We start from the raw sequence: 19844 nt of genomic DNA on the forward strand, positions 1-19844 counted from the left end.
GATAAATTTTGCATAATGATCTTGCTCCTATTCTTGAGTGTGAGTCACTATAAAAAATGCATTTGAAACCCATTTTTCTTCACATTAGACCATCTTCTCTCACCAAGCCAAATGATTGACATCAAATATCCATTTGCAAGAATTCACTTGTGTGTGTGTGTTTGAATGAGTGTGAGGGTTGGCTAAGGAACTTGTTGGTTCAATGGCATTACAACTTGTATAAAGATAAAAGAGTCTTGATAGGCCTTGAGAAGTTAGAGTGTACTAAGAGGATTGCTCATGCTATTTGCTATATTTTCTTTTAGGATGTTAAGTTGAAGGCTAGAAAGTGTTCTTTTGATTATGAGTTCTCATTTTCAAACCTCTCTCATTTTATCTCTTGAAAGTTTACTTGTGGAAAAGTAAAGGACTAGTGTGAGGGAGTTGATATCTTGTGAATCTGCATGATTCTAACTATCATTTAGTGTATATATTAATCATTTAGAGTGTCATTTAGACATCACTAGGTTGCATTTCCATGCATAAGTCCATATCAGGTGTTGGATATGCCATTTGGTGAGTTTAGACCATCTAGAACTTGATTGAAGGCAAAAGGAGTGATTGTGGTCGAGAAACGAAATGGAGACCAAGTGTCGCAGCGGCTTTGTGCCTCCACAGCGGCTTAAACGCCAGGCCACAAAGCCGCTGTGAATCCTAGACGACATTACTTCATTCCACGGCTAAAGTGTTGGAGCGGCATATTTCCCAGCGGCCTATTGCAGCGGTATGTCACGGCCACGAAGTTTTGATGTCAATTTGCACGAGCTCACTCGGCCTGCTGCAGCGGTATTAGAGGCCGCGGCTAAGGAATCGTCAAGGCGTCCACATCCAAGTGTTGGAGCGGCCTATGTCCCAGCGGCCTGACGACGCGTCCAAAAACCAGTTGCGACACTTAGAAAAATCTGCAACTTTGTTTTTACCAATTTTTACCCCTTCGTTTTTAGAGCACTATAAATACATTTTAGACCTAATTTTGGGACATATCTTGTTTTCTCTCAAAATACAGTGATACTTTGGAGAAAGTTTGAATCTTTAGTAATCTATTCTTTCTTTCTTGAGTAATTTGAGTCTATCTCATCTTCTTAACATAATTTCTCCTGAATCTATTATGAGTTTAAGGTTAATCATGAAGATTAGTGAGTAGACTCTTTTTGGATTCATGGGTTAAGATGATTAGGATGATTAAGTGATGATCTAGAATGTTTAGAGTAGATTAATATGTTTTCTTGCTTGATTGAGTGATCTTAATGTTAATCTAGAGTTGGCCATTTTAGATTTGAAATCTAGACATTTCATTGCCCGAAAGGTGTTCGATGAAATGTCTGAGTCAACTCAACATGCTCTTAGCTTACTCTGCCAAAGACATTTGATGTTAGGAGAATTTAGATAGTTCAATGATTTGTTCTTAATGATTGCTTGATTGACACAAACCAAAGACATTTGATGTTTGATCAATGAGAGTAAATGAGCATTTGTCTTGACAAAGAACTTGCTTAGGAATGTTATCTAGACTTAGGGAAATGTGTTGATTGAAACCTTGCCATTTTAGATTAAATCTTAGTCATCTGAAATCAAATTCCTATACCCATGATTCCTTCCTTATCTCTTTGCTTGAAAGTTGCTAGTTAATTGTGTTAGAATCTTGTTAGTTTAATCAAACCACTTCATTGAACTGAATGCACTTAGATTAAGTTTGAACCTGCATTCTCTTTGCATCAAAATACTTAAAAATGGATTGACATCTTAAATACTACATGATTTGAATTAGGACCCTTGAAATGTCCATTTCAACATCGTTCCTTTGGTCTAAGTTTTGAGTTGTTGACGGATCTGTTTGACATGGGCACGGCTGGGCTTCGCATACGTCTCAGAGAGTGTTTCCCAGATGTGGTTTGAGGTCGTTGCGGTGGAGAGAATTGGTTGTATCGTTATGGTTATAGCTCCAAGCAATGCACTATAGATCAGTTTATCTTGTTGTTCCCACAACGTATACGCCAGATTTGGCGTAGTTACCCCGTCGACAGTGTTTGTTGGTGGCGGGATAATGACCGATCCGTCAAGGTGGCCTGCGAGATCGTATCCATCAAATAGTGCGTGGACTTGGCGGCTCCACATCAGAAAGTTTGAAGCCGTTAACTTGGTAACATTTGTCATGTTGATGTTGAGAAGTTTGACAGTGTCAGACACCGTTATTGTTTCAGCGTTAGAAGCCGGAGAAGAAGAAAACATGATGAAGCGTGAAGAAGAAGAAGAGTAGAGATAAGAGTTTGTGGTTGGCGGCTTTTAAAAAATTTCAGATCCCTAGATATCAAGCTGTGATACCATATAGAGAATGTAGGCCGAATGAATTCATTATGTAATGTGATTACAATATTTGTAGTGATTATAGGAGCTAAGCTAGGTATTACAGAATGACTAATCTACCCTTCTATACATATACTCTACAGTTTTACATCTAAGTTTGCAAATTCAAGTTAACATGCTATCTTTGGATTATCGGAATTAGAGGACATCTTAATTACTTGAGTTCCATTTTAACTTGAAATATTTTATCTATCCAAGAAAATATAACCACCCCGCTGTCCATGTTTACTACATTCTTGAATCCCAATGACAGAAATTTCATCCGCGTGGATGTGGCCAAGTGGTATGCGATGTTAAAACACTCTTTCCGAGGTCCTCGACGTAAAATCTCAGTCATGTGAGAAGTTAGAGTTTGGGATTTAGTCCATGCAGTTTGCATGTTAATCGGGGCAATAGATGATCCTGGTATAAACCGGAAAACATTTCAAACTCAAGTCAGAAAATATGGTAACCAATTCACTCTGCAATATTAAGTACGTTATTTTCGAAGCTAAACAGATCCATCAATATAGTATATAGAAAATGATGGAAATCTTATTAAATCCTATCGAGAAACTCAGATAAATTCGAAAAAAAAAAACAGTTTACAAAGACCTACATCATAGTGTCAACTTTCAAAAATTCTGAGGACCTCTCTCAGCAAAGATAACATTATTTAAATTTTAAAAATAACAGAACGTTGTTTAAACTTTAGAAATAAGCTTATTCATAATAAAAAAAATTTAATGCATCATCAAAACATATAATCGTTAATATTTGACCAAATACAAAACTATACATTATATTAAGTATTTAAGTAATATATTTTTATTTTATTTTATAACCGTAGTGTGATCCCAAAGGCTTTATAGACCCAAAAACTAATCACTATGAGATCCACAGGATCCGCGTTATCTTACAACTTAAGGCGTTCCGGGTAGCCAGGAGTACTACAAAAAAACTGTTGTTTAGCATCATTTATTTTGCATTTTTGCATTAGTTATAAATGAACAGGTACTCACAGCTGTGAGCCCACTACCACTAGGCCAAAACCTTTTGGTTATTTAAGTTGCTTTTTATTTAATGGATATTTATTTTAGGTAGATATTTGAGTATTTATGATATATTCCAAACTAAACAAAAATAAAAGAAAATATTCATAAAACTAAAATATGGAATAATATAAATATACATAAACATGATTTTGAAAAAATATATTTGATAAAATCATTTAAAATTTCATTTTTAATTTAAAATATATTTACTTCAATTATATTAAATAGTTATTACAATTCAGTTATTTAGTAAATATGCATATATCTACATGAAGTTTTAATAAATTATTTTAAACCGTTTAACAGTTTAATTTATTGTAATTTTTATTTTTATCAAACAAAATATAACGTACAAATTATTTAACATTTCAAAAGAGTCAAATTAAATAAAATTAAAAAATAATCTGATTTTGCATATCTAGAACCTTAAACATATACTAGAGATTGATCTGCGCATTCGTGCGGACATTAGTTCTTATATTATTATACATTGATATTTGCTTTTGATAACTAGTGTTATATATTTTAGATGGATCGTAATATAACTAATTGTACTCAAAAGACCTAGACTAAATACTGTAATATGATTATTTTTGGTACAAATATCCGAAGCCATTTCAGATACATTTGTTACTTAGATATTTTTAGGTTCCTATAGATGAGAACCGAACTCATCCAGACCCACAAGGACTCAAAACCCATTTATAAATTTATAATATTCAAGCGGAGCCTAATTTCAAAACAAAAAATAATGATACCCGAAAAGAAAAATTCGTACATAAATGGATAATCAATGTTCATGCCTAACTGTTTTTATTTAGTAAAATAATTATATATAATGAAAAACTAAGTGACAATAAATGTAGTATATTTTTATTATTTGATTTAAATTATTATTTTATTCACAAAACATGTTTTTGAATTATGTTTTTGGCTACATAATTTTTCACCGATTTAAACTAAAATATATAAAAAAGTTTCAGTAAAAAAAACTAAACTGAATGTCTAACCATATGCAAAACCCAGTTATTTTACATTTTATATTTTATAATTGGCATAAAATTAATTTTGATTGACTAATAAATAAAAATTTGCACTATAAATGATGTGATGTATTCTGAAGGTAATATAATTAATGAAATTGTTAAACTGAGTGAAATATTAACATACAATTAATGTAATTATGTTAATGAAATTATATTAATGAAATTACTAAAATAGACACTATATTTTTTTATACTGCTATCTATGTTTCTAAATAATTTTCATTTATATTGCTATTCATATTTCCAAACAGTACCAAAAGATACTACAATTTTAATAATATAGATTCAACTCGTATAATAAATGCAATATAATATACAACAAACACATAAAATAGTCAAATTTTATACATATAATTGCACATAACTAAGATAACTATACATATTATTATTTTTTAAAAATACAATCTTTTTATTTATATAGAAATTATTTAATAATTATTTTGTGAAATTTTATATCCGTTTGCGAGGAAAGATCACCTAGTTAATAAAATTTATTTATCACCCAAAACAATATATTTATATTATAGATACTTTTTAAAAAAAACTTTTATAATTTTACACAGAGTAGTATATTATGTTTGGTCTGCCTGTTTACAAAATTGAGATTATATTTACAAAAATGCCAAATGAGACGTTTTCTTTTGGGGGAATTCTTACATAAAACCTATATTAAAATGTAGAAAATATCTTGGAAACTGTAAACCTGATTTTTTCGCTTGTTACCAAAGAAAAAGAGAACAAAATCTTTTCATCTCGAAGACATGATCGGATAGCAATAAAAATAGTAAAATCATCCGACCAAATCAGTATGGGGGATCATACGTATCTGTTGCAGACTTATCTTGCCATTTTTAAACTGTCGCTTTGATCTAGAGAGAAGTCTTTCTTTATTTGTATATAAACTGTGTTATGCACCAAACACACTCACACACATAGAGGAAGAAAATGAGCAACCTTCAAACTGTGAGATACTTTATTTTCTTTTGTATCACATTATGCTCACTTGATTATCACTATTATTTTGTTATGGAGATAAGCAGGTGTCGAAGCAACAGGAGCCATGGTGTGAACTTAAAGACATAGTGGTTCTCGTGACAGGAGCTTCCTCTGGTATAGGAAGAGAGATCTGTCTTGATCTAGCCAAAGCTGGCTGCAAGATTATCGCAGCAGCTCGTCGTGTGGATCGTCTCAAATCTCTCTGCTCTGAAATCAACACAACAGGAGTACAATCCGCTGCCCTTGAGCTAGACGTTTCATCAGACGCAGCCACCATTCAGAAAGCTGTTAAAGAAGCTTGGGAAGTCTTTGGAAAGATCGACGCGTTGGTCAACAATGCCGGAATCAGAGGCACTGTCAAGTCTAGTTTGGATCTGTCAGAAAAAGAATGGGACAAAGTCTTTAAAACCAACTTAACGGGAGCTTGGTTAGTATCCAAATACGTATGCATTTTAATGCGTGACGCTAAAGACCGTGGTGGCTCGGTTATAAACATTTCATCCATCTCGGGGCTCCACCGCGGTGTAGTTCCTGGTGGAATCGCGTATGCTACTTCCAAAGGCGGTGTTGACACCATGACAAGGGTGATGGCTATTGAGTTAGGTGTTTACAATATCAGAGTGAATTCTATCGCACCGGGGCTTTTGGAGTCAGAGATGACACAAGGTCTTATGAAGAAAAAGTGGCTCAAGAATGTGACCGAGCGGACTATCCCGTTAAAGGTGCAACAGACCGTGGATCCGGGGATTACCTCACTGGTTCGCTATCTAATTCACGACTCTTCGAAATATGTCTCCGGCAATATATACATTCTTGATTCCGGAGCTACAGTGCCCGGCCTGCCCATTTTTTCTTCTCTTTGAAATCTCAACCACAAAATCTTCAGTTTGTGTTTCTTTTTGCTATAATAACTGAAAACATTTACACATAAAAAGCATATAAATATCCAAAAGGTTATGATTAGTTTACTTGTAGTAATAAAACTAATGATATTACATCTAAAGTTTGAAAATTCAATTTAACATGCCATCTTTGGTTAGCTGAAATGAATCAGAGCTCATCGTACTTGAGTTCCACTTTAACTGGAAATCTCTTCTCCATCCAAGCGATATAACCACCATCCATGTTTCTTACACTCTTGAATCCCTGTCACATGATCAAAAATCCCAATAAATCTCAGCAACAAACTAAGATAAGTTCAAGGAAAATGCATAACGAAGATCCTCTTTTAAATAATTAAATATATAATCTTTTGGCACTTACAGAAGAAACAAGAACTCTGGTAGCATACAAAGATCTAACTCCAGATTTACATCCCATCTTTGGTTAGCTGAAATGAATCAGAGCTCATCGTACTTGAGTTCCACTTTAACTGGAAATCTCTTCTCCATCCAAGCGATATAACCACCATCCATGTTTCTTACACTCTTGAATCCCTGTCACATGATCAAAAATCCCAATAAATCTCAGCAACAAACTAAGATAAGTTCAAGGAAAATGCATAACGAAGATCCTCTTTTAAATAATTAAATATATAATCTTTTGGCACTTACAGAAGAAACAAGAACTCTGGTAGCATACAAAGATCTAACTCCAGATTTACATCCCTACCCAAGAATATTTAAACAACAGATTCTAGTCGTCAGATCTAGTGATTTAAGTTAAAAAAAAAGATTTATATACTATTATATAATATAACTATACTTCCACATGATCAGGACAAAGACATGTGTTATTACCACGACGAGATTATCCGTTTGGTTAAAGAGAGATGAAACATGTTTCAAGAAATTTGGGTTATTTTCTTGACCTTGTGGAGTATAGAACCAGTAGGGAACATTAAAGACTTTCTCTGAATTAACATGGCCTTTCTCGAATTCTTCAACAGTTCTGTTTTAAAATATCTCAAATTTCAAAAATCTCTGAAAAATGTATATCGAACAATAGTAAAGACACTCTTAAAACTTTACCTGACATCGAGAAAAGTGTGGCCCTGATGAAGAAGTTTATGGGCTTGGTTCACATCGATAGTAATATCTTCTGGTTCTGAGTTTGATAAAGTCGTGCAAGGAAGATGAAGATAAACAATGAAAATAAAAAGAACTGATCTTATAAAGTGGGAGGAAACCATTTTATTGAACAAGAAGATTCATAAGTTTTAACCTGTATATATTTTAGCAGTCCAAATCTATCCTTGTTGAATCCGGTGCTATCCGCCGTTGGATTCGAGTACTCTTGTTTTCATTTTGGCGGCAGAGGCGTGTATAGATGGTATATCCGCCGTTGGATTTACTGCCTCTTGTATTGTTTTCCTTTTTTGTCAGTTTTTTTCCCAACTAGACATTTTTGTCAACATTCAATAATGGTCAGCTTCCTTTTCAAAAAGAAAAATTAAAATAAACGTAGAGGCTACATTGATTCAATATTTCATGTACGTGGTGGTCTAGTTCTTTTTACTTATGATCACCGTGTTTTACACAGAAACAACACGTCTATTTCTAATAAGTGAAAGGGCATTTACCTTTCTCTACCGGCGTTTGTTGGCAACGTGTGCGCTTAATTGAACCAGGCCTGATATTCTTAATTTTGTTATGAAATAACTTATAATTTATAGTATCGAGAAATTTAAATAAAAGTAGAATTTAATACCCGTAGGAAGCAAATAACACTAGTATAAGGGAGATAGTTTATTATAAGAAGAAAGAAGAAAATGTAATGATTCTTTGATTATAAACTCTTGTTCTTGTTTTTGGTGTACAAAAGAGTGAGATGAGTGATGATATTTATAGTGAACAACAATACATAAAATAACAAAGATGGTGCTTAATTTGGTAAATGAGTGGGTGATCATAATGCTTGATGAGTAGATGATCATAGTGCTTGAGTTGGTAAAGGAGTGGATGATCATAGTGCTTGAGTTTGGTAAAGAAGTGGATGATCATTTCAATGCTTAATTTATAACACTCCCCCTTGATCATCCATCTTGTATTACGTGGTGCCTCGTTAAAAACCTAGTCATGGAAAACCCAATGGGAAAAACCGTAGTAAAAGTAAAAAGAGTACAACTACGTAAGCTCCCCCTCGAATGAGTAGTCATAGAACCTTTAGAACAATGATAGATTTTCATCTCTCAAATTGTAACATTCTCTTTGGTTGTCTATCTTTTGTATGTTCTTTGTTGCCTCGTTAAAACCTTGTCATGGAAAAACCCAATGGGATAAAAAAAAAAAAAAAAACCATGATAAGGAAAAAGAGTACAACCACACTTACTATCATATTTCTTTCCCTGGAAACAATATCTTCAGGATATGCATTCCAATCAACTCTCTTCAGAGAATTAAGCTTAAGAGAATAAACTCTATTCATTTCTATTATGATATCTAGGGCCTTTAGACTTCTTGTCCATAATTCTCTTTTGACTTAGACAATAGTTTATTGGTCTATTTGGATTTCAAACCAAATTTCTTACATATAATCGTATAAAATTCGTCTCGTACATACGAATTATTCATTTGTAACTATAGAAGTTACTATTATGATTTTCTTTCTTTTCATATGAAATTACATCTTTCAGTAATGAAAAAGATTAATAATTTTCTTAAATAACACTCTTACGTATGGTATTTCAGGACCAAACATATACGAGCGTCTTAAATAAAATACTTTAAGGATCTTTATGATAACATCTCAGTTTTAGATCTCCAGTTTAGAATACATAAAAACAATATAGTATTGTCAAGAGTTTTCTTTCAAAATATAATTTTTCTATAACTCTTCAGGAGTTTTGATTATATTCAAATCATGATTCTATTGATTTATAATCTCTTGATAAATACAAATGGATACATTTGTTAATATTTCATATATCCCATAAAATAGTTTGTTTCAATTCGATCGAATATGCAGAGTTCCCGGGAACATGATTTTGATATCATCAATCCTTCATGGATTATACTTTCAGGGATTAACATTTTTCAAGTGGATTGTTTTATTCAAGTTCTTCCTTTATTACCAGACTATAAGGAACTTGAAACTAGTTGCATCTACCATATGAAATTATGTCTCTTCACAATCAATTTCATATTGATCCTTCTTTGTGTGCAACGGTTCATTTACATCTCACTTGTTTTACACCTTTTAGTGTATGGACTACTGGTCCAAATACTTCTCTATTTCACAAGAAGTTTATATCTTTGTCTATTGCATCTTTCTGATTTGGCCAATCATTTCTTTGTGTACACTTTTCAATAGACTTTCTTTCATGATCCTCTTTCTCATTTATTATATCAACTGCTACTTTGCATGTATAATATCATCGACGTCAATTTTCTTATCGGTTCCATTTTGTTTCATACATGACATAACTTATTGAGATCTCTTCATTTGTCTCAGGTACCTGAATTTTCGTCAGTCATGTTTAATTTCTCTTCTGGAGATCATACAAAACTATATTGCCTCGTTTTGACCATTATCAATATATGCTCCTTTTCATTTACGAGGATTTATCTTTGGAACCAATCTGTCTACCACGCTGCAGGCGTGACTAGCAGTTTGATATTGTTCTTGTAGAACATTTATTCTTATTGGAGCATTTACAGCTGGTATATGTGACTTGATCACTATATTTATATGGGTCGTGTCTGGCAACTGCTTTAGTAAGTTTTGAAATGAATTATCTTTTGGACTTCTATTTCACATTGTGTTTAGCCCGAGGATCAATGATAATTCATTTCAACTTATTTTCTTTTCCAGCTGTTTATTTTCTCCCCCTTATGTTGGAAGTACTAACTCACTTTTAGAATTCATGTATAGCCTTACTTATAGTTTTCGGGGATGGCTCTGGATTCTTAAGTGTCAATAGAGATTTATATCCAACATATATTTCCAACCTCATTTGAAAACACATCTTCATTTGAAGCTCTGTGGCGGAGCAACATCCAACATTCTTAGATGAAAATGATTGGTTTCTGATTCTATACCAATGATGGGGAGAACTAGTGAATATTTATTGGCTTGATGCGATCCAATGTTGCTCAAAATGTTTAGCACTTATCTCAGTGAATGTGCTATAGTCGTTAAAGACTTTAAGAAGTGAATTCACCAATATTATAAAAATGCATAGTGGGTGATCAGTCCACTAACATCTTCGTTATTTATGCCAATATCTTATTTTGGCTGGTGAAAACCATATTACCCTTTTATCTTATGGGTAAGCAACATATGTCAAATCATTCGGAAGAATCTTCTGGTTCTTATATGACTATGCATATGACCTTTAAGTATATATTCGCATTATTAATGAACCAAAATGGTCTAACTGATTCATGCCAAATGTAAACTTCTAGTTTACTATACATTTATCTTCATTATACTAATCTTTGTGTAGTACAATATATAAGAGGCTGTAGATATTTTCTCTAAAATACTTATACTGCTTTGAGAATTATTTCTGATTGAAATGTATATATCATTTCGTTTGCTTATTGTCTCAACATAAGTGTCTCAAAATCTTACGGATTTACTTTGAGAAAAATTCATTAATCTTAGTTTTAGTGTAAACATAATCTTCTGGATGTTTGACTTATCATAAAAAGTGAGATTCTTTAACTCTTCCCTCGAGAGTATAATACTACAGGTTTATCAATCTCGAATGTATCTCATTTTCTTAATCAACAACATATCCTACATGGGTTATGTATTTTTCGTAGATCCTTTTAACTTTTGATACTTATAAAAATACAATACCTTAAGAACTTTAAATTGCATTCTTAAGAACTTTAAATTAAATTTTTATGTGCAGTAATACTATGTATACTTCTGGAGCATCATATATATCCTCTTTTTAAGCATTCTATAAGTTTTACTACCTTGTATTGTACACACAATAAATTTTCTTTCATCTTCAGATGAATTCATAATTTCTTTTCTTTATTACCATGTTTATTTTCTCAACTTTAAGTGAGAGTATGAGTTCTATAAAGAAACTCTTTGGACCTTGACCTCATTTATGCTCACGTCTAAAACCACAATTTATGAGTTTTTAAATGTCATATTCTCTTCAGGAGAATGAATCATAATCAACTAGACGTGATTTATCAATAGATATTTTTCAATATATATGCATCATAAAACAATTTCTTGAAGAAATTTTACTTTTAAACTTAACATCCAACATAGTTGGCTTTATTTACCGACTTCAGGTCTTGTAATCTTTAAATGCAAAATACAAAATGAGCTTTAGGTAATCACTTCAGGTGATAATACCTTTTTTATATATATTATCTTCCAAAACTTATGGATCTTTTAGAGTCAAGCTTTAAACTTAAAATCCTCAATATAAATGGTAATAAAATCAAAATATTTCAAATATATATAAATATGTATTAACAAAGGTGTCTTATTATATCAGAAAATAAATAAAACTTTCATAGTAATTATTATATAGACTATATTATTACTCTCATGCTTTTTAACAAAGTTTAACCTATCAATCAATTTAATGAACAAATTTATATCACTGCCAACTTCATGCAAATTGATTTATCTAATCAAGTTTGTTAAACTTGTATATAAAGCATAAAAATACTTATCTTATAAACAGAAGTATATCGGCGATGAAAGTTTCAGCTGTTCACGTTTCTGAATTGGCTGATAACTTGTACATATCTTTCCGAGAGAATACACAATCCTGAAAACTTTAAATTTTTTGCTCATATAAACATGGCCATTACATTAGTAAATATCAACATATAATCCAAATTCTTTTATGATATTAGACCAAAGACTAATCGACAACAAAACTAACCGATTACAAATAATTTCTTTTATGATGTTAGACCATGAATCATAAAGTATGTTTCCTTAATACCATTAAATCATGAAGCATATTAAAGTATAATAAGCAAAATTTAATTCATAAAATAACTATTATTCTTACATATAGACAAGCGTTGATATATATATATATATATATATATATATATATATATATATATATATATATATATATATATATATATCATCGTCTAAAATGACTATATATATATATATATATATATATATTTTTTTTTTAGAATTTCGCAATTTTAAAATGAATCATTTATTATGAACTTCATAATTTAAAAACCGTTTACATTAATCATACAAGAAATTACAAGGAGAAGCGATGTAAATAAAATTAAACCGATATTCATCTTAAATTCACTCGGAGTAAATTCTCCAACGAATAAACCATAAATAGAAACACAAATAAAAATGGCACATAAAAACAAAAGTGCGCGAATCATCTTTCTTGAAATGAAAAATCGGAGGAGAGCGATTTGAAATTTTTGAGAGAAGATGAAATGTTTTGGATGATGAAATGGAGTGAAAATGAGTTGTATTTATAGATGAAAATTACTGTTCATGACCGTTGGAGAAAGGGGAAATTTTTGAAATTTTTTTTTTGTGACCGTTGGGGTTAAATCGAGTGCACCAAAAATTAGTCTGAAAATATCGTATTAAACGGTCAATCAAATCTATAAAATTTCATAAAAGTGAAAAATTATGACAATGAAATATTTATGTTATATGACAACAAATCATGCGACGGCTCAGCCGATCAATGCAGAATAATAAATAAATTATACGGCGGCTCGGCCGACCAATTAATAATAAACAGAATATAAGGCGGCTCAGCCGACCAATAAATAATAAACAGGATATAAGGCGGCTCGGCCGACCAATAAATAAATTAAATTACTAGTAAATAATACAGGCGGTATTCCGGCCATTATAACATGATATAAATAATAGTAGAGGCGGTATACCGACCATTATAACAGGGTATAAATGATACAAATAAATTTTACCGAATCGCAGAGTGATCGTGCTGATAACGTGTTATGAAATAACTTATAATTTATAGTATCGAGAAATTTAAATAAGAGTAGAATTTAATACCCGTAGGAAGCAAATAACACTAGTATAAGGGAGATAGTTTATTATAAGAAGGAAGAAGAAAATGTAATGATTCTTTGATTATAAACTCTTGTTCTTGTTTTTGGTGTACAAAAGAGTGAGATGAGTGATGATATTTATAGTGAACAACAATACATAAAATAACAAAGATGGTGCTTAATTTGGTAAATGAGTGGGTGATCATAATGCTTGATGAGTAGATGATCATAGTGCTTGAGTTGGTAAAGGAGTGGATGATCATAGTGCTTGAGTTTGGTAAAGAAGTGGATGATCATTTCAATGCTTAATTTATAACAAATTTAATATAATTTTAATAATATAGCAAAATTTTGCTGGATTGTGATGGAAAATAGATGTGCATTTACCTTTTATCAAAGCCGTTCTTCTAATTCAACTTCTGCATCTGTGTATGCTTTCTGCTTTTGTTCTCTTCCTCTCTTTCTTGAACCTTGTTAACTCTAAACCGATTCGATGAAGTAATGTTTTGCTAAAGCCAACGAAACTGTACAAAGAAAGAAGATAGCTTCACTTGGAAATATGAAAAATGCTTTGTTGAGATCTGTTTCTTACAAATCAATTTCAGCACTGGCTCGAGACATTCTATACAACCCAAATTTGAATTAAGATTTTGAAATTGAAGAATGATCATAGATCTTTCATATTATTCTTTAGATCGATGAAGAGTTCCTCTAATATTTGTATATTCAATCTGAAATATATAAAAATATGGAAAATCAAAAGATAGTGGACAAAGAAAAAGAATCATGGGTTGTGGATTGTTTTCAATAATTGTTTTACGTTTCAACTTTTTTAAGCATTATCTTTTTAGAGTAATTGCAGTGTACACAGAACTATTACATAATTAGTTCATTGTACATTTAGGGATTTTATCTTTTATTTTTAAAATTGTATTGACCATTATACCCCTATTCCTGGACGATTTCTATCTTCGATATTTATTCTCAAGAACACATCAGAGTTCTTTTCTCTCTCCTTTCTTAGAAACTTCAACATCTCCGACAAAACTTTCGACGTTAGATATATGTTCCGGTGGCCTTCTTCTCAGTGGGTGGCCACCAGAGGCTTCCTCCTCTCACTCTCCTCTTAGATTTTTGCTCTGCTTTGCCATCTTTCGGTCCTTTGTCGATATGCGTGATATTGTGGGGGAGGCTCCGCCGAGGGTTGTCTTCATCCGCTCCGGGGGATGTAAATCCAAGGTCGGGGGTTCTTTTCTGGAGTGGTTGTGGTGGTGGATCGGAGTCAGCTCTTCGGCGTTCTCATCGTAATCTCGATTTTGTCTTTGAAGGTCTTGTGGTGTACTGAATAGAGGCGGAGGCGAGTGACGGTAATGGGTGGGATCTCTCCTCCTGGTCTGGTCGTGTGGTTATCCGAAGAGTTACCCATCGCTGTGGAGTGGAGTGATTAGCTCTCCCTTGCCGGCGACTTAGTGTCTCGTCGTTCGACGAGGGTCTGTTTGTTACTCAGGGTTGGTGACGGTTCATTCTCATCGGAGCGTGCACATATTATGGAGCGGCTGTGTGGTTGTTTTGTTTCTGTTTTTTGCGTTTGCAAACAAAGTTAAGAGTTTTCGGGATCTGTCTTCTATGGCTACTCCTCTTCTCTGGTTTTGCCATACCTTTGTTATGTCCTCCTCATTGCAAGGGTGTGTTTTTTTAACCGTCAGTGTTAGAGCTCTCAGTTACCGCATTGTTTGTCTGTTCTGCGTCTCTCCAGCGTGGACTCAGCGTAAATGCACAGTTAGACCGAATCATGTCATGTGCTCCAAAGCAAGGATTCGGTTCAAGTCTCTGATTTTGTCAATTAGGGTTTGTATCGATGTGGAGACTTGCTTGAGTTAACGCCATCCGGGTGTGTGGTGGATTGTTTGATCTTCCCAGTATGTATTGTCTCTTTTTTTTTACCGATTATATCACATGTGGTTCTTTTACGTGAATATAAGTCTTTATGTTGATCGTACCTCAAAAATTCTACTCTGTTCTTTTACAGGCCAGACTTGAAGTAGTGGGGGGAAGGTAACGTTCAACGTTCATTTCAGGAACAGAGGCTGCAAAGAAGTGTTTGATTGTTTTTCATCTTAAATAGTTTTAGGAGTGTTCTATTGTTTTTACCACCATCGCTCGTCACCACCATTGTCATCCGACACCACCACGACCACAACGGCTACCGAATCTTTTATCTGCTATAGTTGTTGAAAATAATTTGTAAATATAATTTATAACTCTATAGTTGTTGACAATAATTTTTAAAATACGGTTTACAAACTAAATTGCTCGAGTTTTCATTTTTAATAACTGGCTAACTAAATTTATAGTTGGCTCTGATTTTAAAATACGGTTAACAAACCAAATTGCTGGGGTTTTCATTATTAATAACCAGCTAACTAAGTTTATATTTGGCTCTTGATTTTAAAAATATGGTTAACAAATCTTTTATCCTCTAATAACATAATTAACTTGCATTTTCAAATCCAAGATAACATACCCTATAGCCAGCCACCGTGCATCTTCCCCTAAAAACCAGTGGGGCTACCAAATTGCTCGGGTTTCATAATTGATAACATGATAAATAACTTTAGATTTGGCTATGATTTAAAATCTTTGATATGCTAATAACATAAGTAACTTGTAAATTCAAACACCTTAATAAAATACCCTACGGCCCAGCCACCGTACCATCTATACATGCTGTATACAACCCTTAATGTGGTACCAAACTGCCGGTTAAACTACAATTCCAATTAGTTTATTTGGACGCTACCACACAAATCTTAATTTATTATGTTTCCTAACGCGTGTACAATTCGATGCCTCTCTTAACCCTTAACTCTATATTTTGCAGACTCGCTCATCACCATCTTTCTGAAGCCATGGAGACGACTCAGAGTCCGGCCTCCGACGCGATCAAATCCCATGTATACAAGAAGAGCAAGGTTTTCTATGCCAGTGTGGGAAAACATGTCTGACTACTTTTTTGTTTACACAAGTTGTCTCCAGTTACTTCCATAAATAGACAAAAATGAATGATTATATTTTCTCTTTTAAGTGCGCCCCCCCCCCCCCCCAAACTGCAGAAAAAGACTGTAATAATCAACGGTAAACTTTAAATTCCATATTTTCATTGTGTTGTGCATTTACCTAATTTCACGCAAGTTCTAGTATTTTGGACTAATTCACTTTATCTTTTTAACTGTTTTTTTTTTTGAATTTTTTTTAAACATTTATTATGTCGCACGTCTTATTCGCCAACGACTGACTTGCAGAAAAAAGATATCAATGAATGATGGCTTACAAAAATTAAAAAAAAAACATAAAAAGTTAAAAACGTTGATCCTACGTGGTACGGTAAGCGGGCGTATCAGCGACTATTTAAGAGCTATGGCGAGCCAGATCTATCATTTACTAATTACGAAAAAAAAAACATAATGCACTTGTCCCAACTCGAACACCGAGTCAACTCGCTACCAGCACTGATCAGTTTCCCAGTTCCCTCCTCCGTAACTGCCAAATCTAGAAACACCGACAGTCAACGGCCGGCGCCCGCAAAGGATCTTCCGATCATAAACGGCGCGTTTCTCGGGATCAGAAAGAGTGCAATACGCCGCGTGAATCTTCATGAAAGCGTCAGATGACGCGCAATTTCGACGGTTTCCAGCCACGTCGGGGTGGCAGATCCTGGCTAGTCGCCGGTAAGCTGATTTGATCACCTGGCTCGTCGAGCCGACGGGGATTTCCAGGATCTCGTAGAGCGACGGAGTCACCGAAGCCGAAAGTCTCTGCGGAATCTGGCGCAGTCTCGGTGGATCTTCGGCGCAGGAGTAGGAGGAGGCGGTGGTCGCGGAAATAGAGATCTGGGATGTACGGGGTGGTGGTGGCACAGCGGAGAACGGCGGAGAAGAGGAGGAGAGTAATGGAGGAGCAAAGAAGGTTGGCGACGAAGAGAGCATCATAAACGAATAGTATTTTTCTTTGTTTGTTTGTTCTCAGTTCAAGTTGCAGTGTGATTGAGGGTGGGAGTTTAGAAACTAGAGAGGTTTAATTTATAGGCTAAGGTGATCAATCGTTTAATATTTAATTAATCTAAAAAATCACTTTTTTTTTGAAAAAGATCAAAAGATATTTTGATCTTTTTATTTTTATTATTTATTATTTAATTATTTTTATGTTTTAAATATTTAATTAAAATTATAAATGAGGATAAAATTATCATTTTTTGCTTTAATTAAACATATTTTCATAACTTTCATTTTTGAAAACTATCTAGGAGACAAAAACTAAAAAGACTATTTATGAAACTTGTCCATATCCAAATAGTTACTAAATTTCTAAAACCAAGAAACCGAAATTAAAATATAAATTATATTTAGTTTTGAAATAACTAAATATTTTTAAAATATTGTTTACAAATCAAATTATTCATAATAACTGAATTACCCAATATTTTGTCATCATCTAACAAAATTTAGTCATTTAATTTACTGGTTTAACCAATCGCAAAGGGTAACAATTAGTAATCGTATTTATCACTTTTTTATATTTTGGTATCTTCAGTGAGCCATTCACTCTGTTGATTAGAATGTTTTAGACTAGAACCTGTGCATCCTAAAAAGTTTTTGTTTTGCAGACGAGACATGAGACCAATTTATGTTGGGTTAAACTAAATCATGGATGTGGATCTTATATATACTTTCAAATTGGCCGAAACAGAATTTTTAGTTTGGATTGAGGCACAAACTACCATCATATCAAGGGTATCTCCTACAAGGGAAGAATCCGTGTCTGCTTTACCTTTACGAAGATGATGTTTTTCGGATGGATTGTGGAGGATATCTGCTCCGGAAAAGGCTGGTTTAGCACTTTGGAAGGATATGACGAACTGTTGGGAGCAAAGAATACATGAGCTACTCTTTCGCCCCTACAGTCGGAGATAGAGGCACCCATTTGGGCAATGGAATGCATGCGAAATTTAAGACAGTATCATGTTACATTTGCAACTGATTATTCTTAATTGGTGAAGATGTTTATGAACCAGAGGAATGACCAGTCTTTACAAGTTATCTAGAAGACATTAAACTCATGAAAAGAAGCTTCACTCATTCAGAGCCCATTCATTTACCACGAACGCAAAATAAGAAAGCGGATAGTCTCGCACGTAGTGCTAAGAAGCAGCCGTCATTCGTCGTTCATATAGAATTTCCGGTTTGGTTTGAAGAGTCTATTAAGTTGATGACAAAAAACTAAATTGATACATATAATCAAAGAATATGTAAACTCATAAACCCGAGCGGATGTGACCAGTTAGTAAATTCCAAATAGACTATTTACTTAAATCAGTAATGATTAAGAAAGTATTGATAAAGCTTAGTTAAACCGATAAACAACATGAACGACTTAACCTAATAAAAATGGGATCAAATGGTCGAATTAAACAAGCTAACGTAGTTGAGCTATTGGCTGAACTAGTTGAACAAGCTGCACGAGCTTGTTCAACTAGCAATTCCAGACGAATGATTGGGTTCGTGATGTTCAAGGCAGTCAGAAATAATTGGGTTCGTGCTGTTCGACCAGATATTAGCAATAAGCTTGAGTTTTTTTTGTTTGCACAATAATCTTGAGGTTCGATTAGATACTAGCCAGAACAAGAATGCTTCGACCTAGGTCTTAGAAATGTTGGGATAATATTATTTTTCATTCAACAATTTAATCTGAAATCTTATTTATCTAAATTAGTTATTCTCTCTCTCTTTGAATATCCCCACTTCAACCTAATTTTGATCATTGCAACTTCTAAACACCAAAAAAGTATTCAAACATGGTTTGGCCTTTCCGTTTGCCATCTCTCTCAGACTACTAATAATACCTAATAAGTGCTCTTTTCAAATTATTACAAATCAAGCCAAATACAATGTTTTTTTTCTATTCATAGTAACCATTTTATTATGTCTGCTTCTGAGCTAAATAAAATGCAATGCATTGATGTTCTAACCAAAAAGTGCTAAATACAACGCATTTCTATGCTAATCTTCATTCTGAGATAATAATAATGATGAGAACGACTAACACTTTTGTCCCGATAACTCTCTGCCTAATAATTCGATTATAGGAGTAATTCACAAGCTTATATTTCCGCACTGTCATTAATAACCTTTACATTTCACACGTTTTCTATATTCTGTTTCTGAACAAATATCATTTTAACTTGGTTTTTTTGTTACACAAAAATTATCATTTTAGAATTTTTATGCAATTTTCAGTTTAATATTAATTACAAATGCAATGATTTTATAAATAATTTTATTTATTTCAAATACTATTGGTTGAATATGTATAATTAATAAGAAATTAAATGCATTTCAATCATTTTCTTAATTTTTGTGAAAAAAATGTCA

General features: G+C 33.1%; 3 protein-coding genes across 8 annotated transcripts; 1 reads left to right on the plus strand and 2 right to left on the minus strand.

Moving 5' to 3' along the window:
- Nucleotides 1–5074: 5074 nt before the first annotated feature.
- Nucleotides 5075–6342, plus strand: LOC106345786 (3-oxoacyl-[acyl-carrier-protein] reductase FabG-like). 2 transcript variants are annotated; one of them, XM_022720472.2, is made up of 2 exons: nt 5075–5446; nt 5521–6342. In XM_022720472.2, the coding sequence occupies exons 1-2, from the start codon at nt 5429–5431 to the stop codon at nt 6340–6342; spliced, it is 840 nt and encodes a 279-aa protein (XP_022576193.2). In that variant the 5' UTR covers nt 5075–5428. The 2 variants fall into 2 exon arrangements, with proteins under 2 accessions (XP_022576193.2, XP_013640420.2); XM_013784966.3 differs by having other exon boundaries at nt 5082–5446; nt 5524–6342.
- On the minus strand, nt 6258–7814 carry LOC106348230 (rhodanese-like domain-containing protein 17). Of its 5 annotated transcripts, none has more exons than XM_048751721.1 (6): nt 7450–7804; nt 7219–7369; nt 7033–7086; nt 6743–6915; nt 6546–6625; nt 6258–6390 (listed from the first exon to the last, which is right to left on the minus strand). In XM_048751721.1, exons 1-4 carry the CDS (start codon nt 7608–7610, stop codon nt 6820–6822), a joined length of 462 nt encoding a protein of 153 aa, XP_048607678.1. In that variant the 5' UTR covers nt 7611–7804; the 3' UTR covers nt 6258–6390; nt 6546–6625; nt 6743–6819. The 5 variants fall into 5 exon arrangements, with proteins under 5 accessions (XP_048607678.1, XP_048607677.1, XP_048607676.1 ...); XM_048751720.1 differs by having other exon boundaries at nt 6476–6625; nt 7450–7801; XM_048751719.1 differs by having other exon boundaries at nt 6366–6625; nt 7450–7801.
- An 8818-nt stretch (nt 7815–16632) lies between these two features.
- Nucleotides 16633–17518, minus strand: LOC106386264 (chaperone protein dnaJ 11, chloroplastic-like). Its single transcript, XM_022698222.2, has one exon. It carries the CDS (start codon nt 17403–17405, stop codon nt 16917–16919), a length of 489 nt encoding a protein of 162 aa, XP_022553943.2. The 5' UTR covers nt 17406–17518; the 3' UTR covers nt 16633–16916.
- Between the last annotated feature and the right edge of the window lie 2326 nt (nt 17519–19844).

Source organism: Brassica napus, chromosome C3, assembly GCF_020379485.1.
Source record: "Brassica napus cultivar Da-Ae chromosome C3, Da-Ae, whole genome shotgun sequence".
NCBI classification, from domain to species: domain Eukaryota; kingdom Viridiplantae; phylum Streptophyta; class Magnoliopsida; order Brassicales; family Brassicaceae; genus Brassica; species Brassica napus.

What these genes read in the sequence shown, in the direction of transcription:
- LOC106348230 (XM_048751721.1), bottom strand. Translation starts at nt 7,610, where the DNA reads ATGGTTTCCTCCCACTTTATAAGATCAGTTCTTTTTATTTTCATTGTT. An exon ending in AAACGGATAATCTCGTCGTG is followed by an intron (nt 7,087 to 7,218) that starts GTAATAACACAT and finishes ATTCTTGGGTAG; the next exon opens with GGATGTAAATCTGGAGTTAG. An exon ending in CCAGAGTTCTTGTTTCTTCT is followed by an intron (nt 6,916 to 7,032) that starts GTAAGTGCCAAA and finishes ATCATGTGACAG; the next exon opens with GGATTCAAGAGTGTAAGAAA.
- LOC106386264 (XM_022698222.2), bottom strand. Translation starts at nt 17,405, where the DNA reads ATGATGCTCTCTTCGTCGCCAACCTTCTTTGCTCCTCCATTACTCTCC.